General features: G+C 42.7%; 1 protein-coding gene across 4 annotated transcripts in view; it reads right to left on the bottom strand.

Moving 5' to 3' along the window:
* PKD2 (polycystin 2, transient receptor potential cation channel) overlaps positions 1 to 13374 on the bottom strand; it is a 42858-nt gene extending 29484 nt beyond the window's left edge. For 3 of the 4 annotated variants that reach the window (XR_011140803.1, XR_011140805.1, XR_011140804.1), the window contains exons 1-6: positions 8241 to 8752; positions 6162 to 6275; positions 2915 to 3048; positions 2301 to 2551; positions 1310 to 1534; positions 393 to 621 (exon numbers count right to left, since the gene is read on the bottom strand). Coding sequence is in view for 1 of the 4 variants with exons in the window: in XM_068941473.1 (XP_068797574.1) it covers positions 393 to 621; positions 1310 to 1534; positions 2301 to 2551; positions 2915 to 3048; positions 6162 to 6275; positions 12922 to 13366 (1398 nt within the window). In the remaining 3 variants the exon portion in view is untranslated. Of the gene's footprint in view, positions 1 to 392; positions 622 to 1309; positions 1535 to 2300; positions 2552 to 2914; positions 3049 to 6161; positions 6276 to 8240; positions 8753 to 12921 lie in introns of those variants that run through there. The other variant, XM_068941473.1, reaches the window with a different exon arrangement.
* Positions 13375 to 13831: the final 457 nt, after the last annotated feature.

Raw genomic sequence — 13831 nt, 5'->3', positions numbered from 1 at the left:
ATTTTCTACTGCGATAGCTTATGTCAGACAGGCGGAAGGGAAACGTGGGGGAGTTTCTTATCTCCTATGAGGGCTGTGTCCATATTTACAATAACCAGGAGAAAGTATACTGAACAAATACTCAAAATACCTTTCATCAGAAGATGAAGGTTGAAATCACTCAAAAAGGCAGAGCAAGCAAGTCTGCAAGATACATAGACGTTACAGCACAGAGTAAACTTGTCTTACTCGCACCGAGCAGCTCAGTAACTTGTAAGCATCCTCCCTGAAGTAATGACAAATAGGACGATAGCCCTATCCCTTAAATTCACAATATGAATGTTGAGTCATTCATGTCTCCCACAGAAAGCATTTCAGAAAGCAATTTTAACCCTATTGTAAATGTTACCTACCACAATGATCAGGATATCAAGACAATTCCAGAGACTCCTGAAGTAGTGCAGTCTATGAATGTGAATTTCTAAGATCTCTTCCACCATATAATAAAGAACAAAAAGACAAAATGCCATTTCACAGGCTGCCAGGAAAAAATCGAAAGTAGAGATGTAGTGAATCAGCTTCACTGGCTGAAACTGCCAAGATGTAACAAGGCCTCCAGTTGCTGGAAACTCCACTAACAACCTGTTTAAAAAAAAAAAAAACAAAAACAAAAAGCCATTTCATTGAAACAATGTCCTTGAAAAGCACTACTGAATATACTTAAGATAATTGTTTTTATTTTGGAGACAGGAAAAAGCCCATATATGATTCAAGTAAGACACTATGCAGAAGAGAGAGTGTAAACCTGAGTACTGCTCACTCAATTCTGATTAAACCTAAGACATTTCAAGAACAGTGAGAAAACACGAGACACAATGAACTGTCTGCATCTTCATCTCTCACATGCTAGCTAAATGAAAGACTGACGTCGCCCATCTACCTTGTGCACTTTAGTCAGCAAGGCCAGTAGACAAGTCAGCTGCAAACTGACACGTACTCATCAGGAGAATCGCAACTGCCTACAGACGTTGAGTGCAGCTACAATATGGAGTCCCACTTCTTTGAAAGGGAAACCTGCCACAAAGCACCATCAGAAGCACACCAGTGAGAAGACAGAAAAGAAAAAGTCCTACCCAGATCAAAGAACACAGCTCTATTTTCAGGGACATCTGGAACACAGTTTGAAAGAATCCAGTGGGAGGCATTTAAGTCGTTTGGAACAAGTTCTCCTTTAAGTAACAGATACACTTACCTATGCCCTCAAAACAAAGTCATCACAGGTAAATCCCCAATTGTGCAAGGTGAACACTGTCAATGGTTTTGTACATACCTAACAACACAAAATAAGTTGATGTTTGCATTGTATACGGAGAAATCAATGAAAGCTGCTCTTGTGCCTCTGTCCAGCCACAGGTTCTTCTTAAGGCTAGCAATCTGCATGGCTGTCACTTCTCTGGTCCTTGAGAGGTCTTGATAATAACCCGCTCCGCTATATGTGGCAATCAAGCCCCAGTGGCTGCTCCCATTCAAATCCTTCTCATTGGTGTATGTCCAACTAGTGGTGAGAGGGAGCAAATCAGTCTTTCCACTTTCTACTTACAATTAACCAAAAAAACTCCACAAACAAACAACCCCCACAAACCAACAACAGAACACCCTGCATCAGTTACTTAAAGTTGCTTTCAATTAAGAGATACTTGCAGAAAGTTCTGATGTTTGTACCCTGGAGAAAGGGTTTACAAAGCTCATTTAACAAACAGAAAGAAAAAGTAAGCTAGGGACAGGTCACAAGTCGATTATCTGTGAAAAGAGAACATTTCAATCTACTTCTACAGCATTTATATCCTCCTGGGGGAAAATACACACACACACACGCACGCGTGCGCAATCAACATTTATACAGCTACCCTTTACAACATAACCCACACGTTGTCCTCCAAGAGAAACAGGACTATCCCCATTTTTTGGCCAGGGAAAATGATTCATCAAAACCCATTTCAGTAATACAACCCTGAGTTATGGAACAGGTGCTCATGACTCTGAGTGCTGTACCTAGACCACATAGCATTTGCCACACGCTGAAACAAAACAGCCACCGATGGCACAGTGACGGCACCTAAACTCAAGTGGGTTAAGAACATAGTCCTCTTCAAGTTTGGGAAAGTTTCTCCATAAACAGAATTGGCAGCTGCTCCATATTTAACTGGCTTTACAGACAGAACATGTGGCAATTACAGAGCTGCCTCTGTCAAGCAGAAATTCAGTATATCCAGGACAGGGAAATTCATATCTGCCTATGTGTCTACAAGAGTACTACGTACGCTGTTCCGTTTCGAAGCCCAAAAGGAGCAGTGTCTTCATTAGCTACAGAATAGACATCATAGCAGTCTTTGATTTCATCCTTTAAATCTTCAGGTATTGAGCACGAACCGTTTCTCACTTTCAGCTGCCGAATGCGAGGCACCCCGAGAAGCAGGTTCTCGTAATAAATGAAGCTTTTGTTTTCGGCCATGGTTTTGTTGTTATACCACATCTCCCAGTAAAGACCATCCAGCAAAGGGCCTTCAGTGAACTGGGAAGGAAGAAAGAATTTGTGTGCATGTTGCCAGCGCTGTCTCGGATCTTAATTCTGCTGAAATGCAAAAACTGCAACTGATAATTCTTCTGATGTTAAGGCAAAGTATCTGCCTTAGTGTTACCTATCCGCCAAAGACATTCCCTAACCTTGCCCTGCCCTGCCCCGTTGGCATTATCTAGATCCTCAACTTTGACACATTAAGGCCAATTTTACTCTAGTGCTTTGACACCGTCCATACACAAAGAGATCTTCATGGACAAACCCCCGATGTTAAAAAAAGACCTTGCAGATTAAGTTCACAGATCCGGACAAAACAAATCACAGCAACAGTGAAATACCGATTTCTTTATAGAGTACCTTCCAGAAGTCGTCCATTGTGGACAAAGTTTTGAAATCAGTTTTCTCCATTTTTGATACAGGTGTTTCCAGGAAGAGCTGCGACATTACCCTGGTGTAATAGTACATACTGGAACTCACTGTCCCGTACGTCACTGCACAAGATTCGGTATGGGGTGCGAGGTAAGAGGTGAAAAGACAAAACAAAAAGTATTTATTTGCTTATTTTGAATTCATCAGGTTGTATTTGAATAGATTTTTGCACTAAGAAGTCTAAGCATCAGAACAAAACAAAATCCACAGTAAGCAGCGTTTGTCTGCAATAAGTGATTATAATACAAAATCATCGAAGAACAGATCAGTCAATCAATCAGCTTAAAACACTGAATTCTCCCTTCCCAGGTTTTATCTGTTATTAATACTTCTACAAAAGCCAGCTTCAAGAAACACAAAGGTGGGATGCAGCAGCCTAAAGAGAGGAAGCTAGAGCCATTTTGGCGGTCTTGTGGTATCCAAGGCATCTGTGGAGAGCTGGCACAGAAGACAAAACCTCAGGAGAACCACGCCCTGCTTGAGCAGAAAATGATTATCAACCAGGATAGCTCAGGGCATCTCAAATGATGCTAGACACCTGTAGCTAGACAGCTAAGCTCCATCTGAGACATGCACTGGTTCCAAGAGACTCTCTCCACAGAAAACAATGGCTACACGTTACTTCTCTTCCTCACACAGGGCCAAACATTTAGCCAAGGACCAGAGAGCATAAAGCGATGTACAAAGCCAAGACGGCTTATGAGAGCAGTCTTTGGCACAGATGCTTTAACTGCCTGCAATTACTTTAAAATGCTTCAAGACTAGAACTCTGAGAAGCTCGATTCTGTGACAACTTTGGAGAGAACGGATTACCTCTAGACTGCACAATTTTTCATCCATTTTGACTGTTTGATAAAAATGTTAATTAGAGGGACAAAAATTATTTTCTTCAGCAACCAGAGAACAAGAATTATTCGTAAAAAACTTCTGCTGTGGCAAAGGGAATGTGTGACTTGATTGTGAAATACCTGGATTGTCTCTAAATACGCTCTTTCCAAAATATAAAGAGCACAAGAAATGTCAATAGCCTTTAGCCGGTGCTGGAAAGCTCCCTAGTAAGTTGTGCCAAACCAAAGACTGGTATGTCCCATAGTTATTGCTTAAGTGTAAAGCTGAAAAGGGTAGAACTTGAAAAGAGGCTATTTTGTTAGAAATGTCAGTAGACATTTAACATACTACATTTTTCCTTCGTACTGTTACCAAAAACTTTTTTACAGTAAAATAAATTGTGAGCAAATCTTTTCCGCTGACGATCATTTCATTTGCAAGTTCACATCAAATCATTCAACTGACTATTACGTAAAAATGTAAACTGAAGACTTAGGAATTTTCATTTTATTTTAATTCAAATCCCTCACTGCTATGCCTCTACTGGTGATATAGCATACCAGCCACAGGTGTTCTTATTACCTTATATCCATAAACCTGCACTAAGCATTCTTAAATGACTCAAGAAGGAAATAAGCACGGTATTTAGTATCCAATCATGCACACAGTACAACAACTAAATAGCTGTGCCAACCATACCAAAGGGTTTGTTTTGTTTTGTTTTCATAATTCTGCTAAGGATAATCCAGGTAGACCTGCTCTCAAAGCCAGTCTACAAATACAGTGGTTTTGTTTTTAAACACAAGATTCACTCTCACAAAAACAAACAAACAAAAACTTGTCCTGTTACAACTGATCACAAACGACAGCTTAAAAAATCACTGACACGTCAGGCACTTAGAACAGAACTACCCATGCTAAAAATTGGGGGCTTGAAGTACATCATCAGCTTTCCAAAGTTATAACAACTTAATACACACAGTTTGTGTTGTTTTTCTCCCTAATAACCAAATAAAGTATCTCTTTCATCAACACTGTAGTAAGTTTTATTTCTAGCTACCTTACTAATCGTTACGTATATCTACGAACATGTCTTGTTTTTACTATAAATGTAAAAAAACCCTAATAAATACCGAAATAAAATTGTATAAGGGCTTCAAGTTCCCAAGACCAGAAAAGACAACTGCCCTCAGAATTGTCATATTATATACTTAGTTCAGACATTCAGGCCACAACCTTTCATGATACTATTTGAGGCCTGCGAGGAACACCCTATGCAATCAATGCTGCAACTTCACTAAGGTTCTTCACTCCTCAGAAAAGAGCAAGAAGCTCAGCAGAGGCTGCGTTCTTAAATTCCATTTTTATCCTTATTCCTGCATGCTTCAGACTACCCTGGATACAGGAATATTGCTGTGTATTAGGCTGGAGATCCATCAAGCTCGCTTGTGTAGTAAGTTCATCTTTACTACAAACGACTAATAGTCTCTTTGATGTTGAAAAGGGGTTAAGAAGCAGGGGTTAAGTCTCCTACCTAAAAGCCCCAAATTAAAATTATTTTTTAAAAAGTAAAAGGAGAACAGGCTGAAGTTCGCATTCTGCTTCCCCTGCAACTGATCAGTAAACTCCTAAATCAGACACTGTTGTCTCACGCACTTGTATATAACACCCAGAACTACAGTGTTACTGTGCTTCCTATGCTACCATAGGCAACAAATGACACACACAAACCATGGAAGTCTTCAGCCATATTCCATGCGCAACACCTAAGTGAGACTGCAGATGTGTTTAAAATTTCCAGTGTCATGCAAACTCAAATTATCAAGTTTTCCTAAGTAGCTAGCACTATCCCTGGCTTTCCAGCTGCTATCAAGAACTTCTGCTCTTAGAATGATCTGTACATAAATGTGGTGATACGTTTGAAACTCAAGAGATTTTTTTTATTTAATTTTTGGTCCTAGGTGGCTAACTCCTACTTTAACAAAAGATAGCTCCACTTAGTAACTTCACAATGCATAGCAGAAGCATTACACCCCAATCTAAGTATTACACCAAAAAAATGCTTCATGCCCAGGATCTCAAAAATGCTCCCTAAAAAGTAAATAATATGCATATTATCATCCCACTTAAGGATTCAAAAAGTATTAAGGCACAGAAAGTTTAATGTTTTCAATCGCAAGCAACAGGGAGCGTAGAAACAAGAAAAAAAAACAGTAATTCCAAGTATTTGCCTCCACATCTACCCATTAATTATTCTCCTACACCATCGTAACAACCTTATCTCTGGAATTACAGATGGCATACAGGTAATATAGAATTGCAAACAGCAGTGCTGAGTGGTACTTACGGACACACAAGACCACAAGAAAAATCAGGTATGTTATCAGCTCCCGTAAAACACTTTTCAGATATCGCTCTCTGCTAGTGTTGTTCTCTTCCATGAGTCTTGTGCCCCACAGACCTTTCAAGAAAACATACATAATGATATAAATACAGTGTCTGATACCAGACGTGCTAGTTACATAATTAATCAAGAGCTGCCTTGCTTGGGCAGCTGGCTTTGAACACTTAACCCACGTCAAGTCTGCTGCAGGTTCTTCTATAGATTTTGAACTGATCTAAGTTACAGTAAGAACAACTTCTTTGGATTGCCCTCCTGTAGGTCAAAGGAGGCCCATGTCATCTCACGTATATCATATTTATTTAGTAACAGCTCAGTAGAACGCTTACAAAAGCTGTTGAATATTTGCCAAAAGTGCTGTCATTTAAAACCAGATGGCATGAAAAAAATGTAAACATACAAAGGCATACATCGATAGCCACCCTTCAAGAAATGCAATGCAGTGGATTTTTTTTAAATATGCCTATGAAAGCATTAACTTTCTACCTGAAAGGAGGATAGGTCAGTCAAACATATGTTTAAAACAAACAAACAAACAAAAAAAAACCCACAAGACCTGTAACCTTCCTCTCCCTAACAGGAAAGACATGTCCAATAAAGAGACAGAAGGGCTCTCGGTGAGGTTTGCCACATGAATTTCTTTCCCTGCACAACAAAGAATTATCACTGAAATGTCAGTAGTGACTTCAATGAACAGCTGCTATTTAGCTGCCAAACTGGGCAACTTTATTAACTGAACTATTTGAGGATGTTACTAGCTTCATGGCATTATACTTGACAGTCTCAAGAAGACAGTATAAGAGAACTTATTGAACTTTGGTTATCCCTTCCGAAAGGATAACAGTAAAGCAAAAGCAGTTCTTAAATGGAGTCACCAAAAGAAACATCAATCTGAGAATGGAAAGCAGTTAGTAACCATCATACTCGTTTCCTGTGTTTAATACAGGACAGAGTAAAGTTGGGTACAGCTGCTGAAGTTCAGTCCAGAACTGCTACCTTCTGGTAACTTCTCTTAATTAAGATTAAATAAAGCAAATTGATATGACATTAGTTTATGGAGGGGAAAGACAGCAGAAATATATATGTGTGTCGTATATGTGCACATAAATTGTATTTACAATCGTGCATAAATTGTGAATAAATTCACTCTTGCAAATCATTGCCAAGCCTCCATCCTCTTCTTTTTCAGGTATTTTAAATGGCCAGCCTTTGAAAACATCCTTTATGTTCCCAGTGGATAGAAATGAAGTAACTTCAAAATCCCAAGGAAAAAATCTTGGCTCCATGAAATATACCACAGTAATTTGAAGTCAAATGGAAAAGCAACAAAGGATAGCCAAAACAGATTATAAAGCTGACAATGAAGTGAAAGTTTAGTGCCAGCCGTTGCTGCAAAGACTAAGAAAGGTAAATGGCTAAGCTGTCTGCTGCAGAGCTTCAGTGCTAACGAACAGACAGAAATAAGCACGCTCTTCCCCTCTACCTGCAAGCTGAGAGTCAAGAAAAAATTAACATGCCAGATATTTTTAAAGGCCTTTCAGCTCTTGCAGTTCAAGATGTGAGCTAGCCACTAAGTCAAATGGGAAAGTTCTCCAGCATAAGCACAGCAAGTATTAACGGTCTCAGCATTAATATCCTTCTGCTTATACTCTTTAATTGGTTAATTATACCCCTCACTAATGTGCATCGTTAATATGTGATGCCTGCCCCAAAAGAAGAGAATGTTTTCAAGCTGTTCTTTAAGACTAAGTCTGAAAATTTAGAGATAAAGACTGCAGCTTTACAACACGAAACGCCAAACTCTCACCGTTAGGTCATCCTGGAAGACAGAAACACAAAAACAAGAACTTTTACAGAGTCGCTAATAAGAAAGAACTCAACAAGCCCAGCCTTTAATACAGCACGTTGCATTAGCAACGTTCATAATAAAGGCAGGAAAACATTACGGAACAGAGAAAAGCCTGGAACAGCCACTGAGCTGAACTGGCGCGAGAGCAGAGTCCCGGCTGTCAGCACATTACTCACCAATAAGAAATGTAGCAGGCAGAAAGCTTGCAGGCTCAAATTCTGTCATATTAGAACATTGTTACAAGTCAGGAAGGAATGGAAAGTCATATGCGGGAAAAAAAAAAAAAAGGCACGGGAGATGGCACAATCATCTTTGCGCTAACTGAACTCCGTCCTTTTCCAACCACCAGCTTGAAGCTTTCATTATTGGGCATGTTTTTAGAAGATCCATATACTTTTTACCCTTTTTGCCTTATTAGAATATCGTTTTAGATGACTCAAGAATAGCAGTGGTACACAGTGCTGGATTTAAGTTGACAATTACTGTGAGCAACAAAAGCATTTCACTTCTAGCCTTGATTAATCATTTTTAGTTCACGCTTTACATTAATTTGCTATTCATCAACTTTTTGAGGGAATTTGTGTACTCATTCACCTATCAAACATGTCTGCAACTAATGCTTCTCTCATACCCATTCTGTAGCCCAAGTGGCTTACCTAAAGAATATTCTAATTCAGAAAAGAGGAAAAAAAAGTACATGAAATTACAAAAAATAAAATAAAATTTCATATTGCAATAAAAAATTCTAACTTTCCAGGTAACACAAGAAACCAAAACCTTTCTGTTTTCATAACTACATACCTTTATATTCACAAATGAGTTTATATGGTGTAGAAGGCATATAAAATAATTTAGACTTACGAAAAAGTTATCTACCTTAAGTTCTGAAAGTTCTCAATGCTTTGTAAAGACAACTAAAAAAATCCTACAACATGACAAAAGCAAGCAATACATCCAATACACATACAATCCATGTGATATTGATATTTATAAATAACTACATTGCCTATACAGAAAGTCAGATTACAGGGAAGGAAAGGGCTGAGGGCAGGAGAGGAATAGGATCCTTTGACAGAGCTGCTTTCTCCCAAAACAAACAAACAAACAAACAAACAAACAAAGTCTCGCCTTCAAATGGAAGCTCACGTTCCTTAGAAAGGTACTATCAGAGCCTGTACTGGTTCAGCTCAATAAAAATCTGATGATGCATTCTTTGTGAAAATACCAATCGATGAATGACTGAAAAGAGTATCCGATATTTCCAATTAGCAATATTTAATAAATCTTTCCAGAAAACCCCTGTGTACACTGCTTGGTATTGATAAACACATGTATCTAGTAACACTGGGAGACAGAATAGAACACTCAAGGGAATATTCCCGTCCCAGTGTGGTTCTGGAAACGGACCTTAGTCTCATCCATCAAAACTTGTAATGATTTTCTCATTAGCCGAGATGAACAGTCATCCCCTCCCCTTCTCTCCCCCAAAACAGATAGGATATGTGATGAAGAGATCAGCAAAACTAGAGGGACTAAAGGAACTTCACTCAGACTTGCATTAGAATTTGAAAAGAATCCCCAAAGTCAAGAAACTAAAAGACAGGTGATCAGATGCGCTTGAGTTTCTATTCACTTAAGACTGCACACAGTCTCCCTGTCCACCACATTGACCAAAACCCTCTACCTTAAATTCTCTTTGCAGGCATTTTTATTTCACAGCTGACAGCAGGAAAAACGTAAGCTGTCACTTAGTATCACTCAGCTGACGAGCGGCAACTTGTTTAGCCACGGTAACACTAGCATATTTGATATCCAAACAATTATTCCCTCGTGTCCAATTCTGCCCAGTCAAACAGCGTTTTACTGAACAAATTCATGCTAGCTTTCCTCTAGTTACCTTCTAAGATAGCTACCTGTTTCATTTCAGCAATACCACAAAAATTCAACTAAAACTTTACCTACGTTCTTTTCAGACTGCAGTATAACTTGTTTTTTTAGATCTGTCTTAGATCTAACAATAAAATGCCAAGTTTGCCATTTCCCAGTCTTCAAAGGTCTTTGCTGTTATACCTGAAATGTCAAAAGAACTACCAAGCTCTGTTTCCAACAACAGAACCTCAGTTTAACAGGTACCCTTTAGATATCCTTTCCTAACCTCAGGCTTGAAACCACCTTTTCCCTACACAGTCCGCAACGATTACATTCTTTAGAGAAGGTCAGTTACCTATGCACCTAGGCAAGTACAGCACCTTGCGCAACAGCACGAAAGTCAGGTCTAGCCATTTCCTATGCCTAGGAAATTAACGGCAACAACATTCTTTTATGTTAAGGAACTAGAAAGGGATCTGTCTACTACAGTAACTTTGGCTACACTTGGCTACAAACACAAAATAAACACAGGTCAAAAATGAACAGAAACTGTCGATAGTAAGCACATGAGCAAATCTTATCCCAATATTCATAGAACGCGAAACTAAGTCTTTTCATTCTACAGCTAAAAGTAGAACATTACTAGCCTACATCGAATGTCTCAAACCCCATGGAACAGCTTGGTGCAGAGCAATGACTGAAAGTTTTCTTTTTGCTCTCTTCCAGTTCAAGAACACGCAACTTCCCATATTTTCCACAGAGCATACACTTCATTAATATGCTCACACCCGGCTGCACCAAGGGAACACCACCATTCCAAAGGATGCATAACGTTCCAATATCAAAGGGGGTTCTCACCTTTTGATGTGAAAACAGAAATTAAAAGTTCAAGTTACTGATTGTGCATCAGCTCCCAAACTGCTTACTTTAGCCCAAGATCTGTTGCTTAGGCAGCAAGGACAGGTAAGGAACCAGTCTGTCAGAACAGGGCCTAAACACCTCCTCCTGGCAACTTCTGCCTGATGCTGATGCCACTGAAGGCTTCAGCTCCATTCGTCCTGCCCAGCTCAGCAGACAGCTTCTCCAGAAACCGATTCCTCTTGGTTCTACTGCTCACTCAGCTGAAATAGGTGAAAATGCATGAGCAGATTAAAACAACAAATAAAAACACACTAAAGAGAACACCTCCCTCCCCCATATCTCTCAGACTGCAGACACAGATGAGCTAGCGATGATTCAAAGCTCTGCCTTCAGGTTCAGCCTGACTCAGAAACCAACACCAAGAACAGTCCTAACGCAGATAATCTATTTTCAATATTACTGCAGAAGCCAACACTGAGACCAGATAGCAGCAATTTAGACAAGCCACGTTGTATAATCATCATGAAGTTACTGTCATGCTCATGTTCAAGCAACACATACAGGAGGTGCCTTCTCATCAATAGCAAAAGCTAGCAGGAAGGGAGTACTTGAACCGTGGTCACTATTTCGCTGTGTGGAGTTTTTGTTTTTTAATAAAAGGACTTCACTTTCTCCATGTTAAGCAGCTCCTTTCTTAAGCATTTATGTACCTCAGTGATGGACTCATCTAAACACACCATTAAAGGCTGAACACAACAGCACTGTCAATTAGTTCATAAGGCATAATTATTATTGATATTTTTTCCTGGTCATTCCAGTCTCTTGCTATCAAGTGGCTCATTTCATTGAACAGTCTCTCTATAAAAATCTGCTGCAAAGATAACACGGTCTATTCCATAATCTCTGTAGGTTTGACTTCCATCCAAGTAAAACACTACAGTGATCAGGAGGGATTTACTTTGGTGCAATACAGCGCAAGTCACAGAATTCATTATAGCAAATGGTTCTGGAATGTGCATGAGAAACAAAATGAATATATAAACGAAACATAACAGTTCAGTTTGCAAGTCCTTGCTTAAAGCACTTCTGCTGATGTGGTGACAGCCAATAACACTGCTTCGCATCACCTCAGGAAATGCATGTTTTATAAGAAGAAACCTTACTTTATAAAAGAGGAGGTTACTTTTGCCACAGCTTTATCATTAGAAACGTTTTCTCTGACACTGTGAACAAATCCTACATTTAAAATCCTCAGGCCTTGATGCTGAAATTTTCTGCTTCTCTGAAGAGGTCATGCATAACCTTAAACCCAGGGAACCCCCCCCACCACTGTTTTCTCTGCCGCGTCAAATCAGCTCTGTACATCGTCAGTTCAGTACTGAGTTACCACGGTGAACTTATGATGCTCATTTGATGTGCTGCTGTTTATGTTTCAAGCTACCTTCCTGATCACCAACTGTACTTTAACAGGCAGCTCTCAACAAATGAGAGCGCTCACCACAAAGCACGGCACAATACCGCCCAGAAGCGAGACAAGTGTAACACCCTCCTAACAGTGCCACTCTTAAAGCATCAGTAACTCCCCCAAAGCATCAATAACTCTCCCAAAGCCTTTTTACAGGACAGAGAAGAAGAAAGACAAACACTCCGCCCCACCCCTCCAAAAACCTGGTGCTGGATCAGAAAAGCCACATGTTTTTCAAACCTAGCCAAGGATAGTCTTTTACACTGAAAGCAGCCAGGACTGGGGGGGGGGGGGGAGACAGAGACCACTCTACTACACAGAAAAAGGAAAACAGAGGGGAGGTGGGTGTGCCTGCGTATGATGGGGGCAGTAACCAGGTCAGACAGCAGGAGATGGATGCACATGAACAGGCGGGGAGATGGGGCCGCCAGGGACAGACAGACGTGGGATAGGAAAGGTGGAAGAAACGGAAAACAAGTGGCCAAGCAGTGGGTGAAAGAGAAAGGAGTTGGAAAACAAAAAAAAACCCACGCTCCTAGGTGTTCCTCTCCACGTAAAAAGCAGGAAAAGGAAAAGGCAACCGAGCGGCCCGTTCTGGAGCAGACCCGGAGCCCGCCAGCGACAGAGGGGGAGCGCGGAGGAGGGGACGGGCAGGCTCTCACCTCGCAGGCGCCGCGCCAGGCGCTTGGCCCAGGCCGCTCGGTGCGGCGCGACCCCGTCGGGCGGCACCTGGTGGCGGCTCGGCGCCTCCGTCCCGCCCGCCGCCGCCGCCGCCCCGCCGCGCCCGGCCGGGAGCCGCCGCTGCCGCCGCCCGCTGCCGCCGCGCCCCGCCGCCCCGCTGCCTAACGACGACGCAGCACCGGCTCCGGGGCGGCCCCACTCCAGGTCCATCTCCAGCACCGGCCCCGCCGTCGCCGCCGCCGCCGCCACCGCCGCCTCCTCCTCCTCGGGCTCGAAGCCCGGGTTGTCCCGGCTCCAGGCCTGCCGCGAGCAGGAGGAGAGCGGCGGCGACGGCGGCGGAGGGCAGGAGCCGGCCCGCACCGGCTCGCCCAACCGCTCCAGCTCCAGCTGCTCCCGCCCGCGACGGCAGCCCCCGCGGCCCGCCATCAGCCCGCCGCCGCCGCCGCCGCCGCCGCCGCTGGGGGCGGGCCGCCGCCGCCCCCTTCCCCGCCCTCCAAGGCCAGCCCGGAAAGCCCGGGGCACGGAGGGAGATGTAGTTGTCCCGCTTCCGAGCGGGGCCGCAGCCGCGCCGCCCGGCCCGACATGGCCGCGGGCAGCCGCGCGACCGTTGGCGCGACCGTTGGCGCGACCGTTAGGGCCGCGCGCGCGCGCGGCTCCCCCCCGCCCCGCCCCGGCGCTGTGGCGCAGGGAGCCTCAGGGCGCCGCCGCCCCAGCCCGTCTTCACCCAGGACACCTGGCTGCTACCGGGTGGTGACAGCAGCAGCAGCAAGGCCCCTAAAGAGGGGTGCCGGCCGCCTCTTCGGTCTTGGGGGAGTAACTGTCTCGCAACTTGCAAATGGTGCCCGTCCTTCGCCCCTGCCTCCCCTCCCACCAGCTACATACAGCAACGCA

The sequence above is a fragment of the Struthio camelus genome, chromosome 4, assembly GCF_040807025.1.
Source record: "Struthio camelus isolate bStrCam1 chromosome 4, bStrCam1.hap1, whole genome shotgun sequence".
Lineage (NCBI taxonomy): Eukaryota > Metazoa > Chordata > Aves > Struthioniformes > Struthionidae > Struthio > Struthio camelus.
Note: the sequence above shows the minus strand (reverse complement) of the source record. Positions and strands in the feature narration are given on the sequence as shown.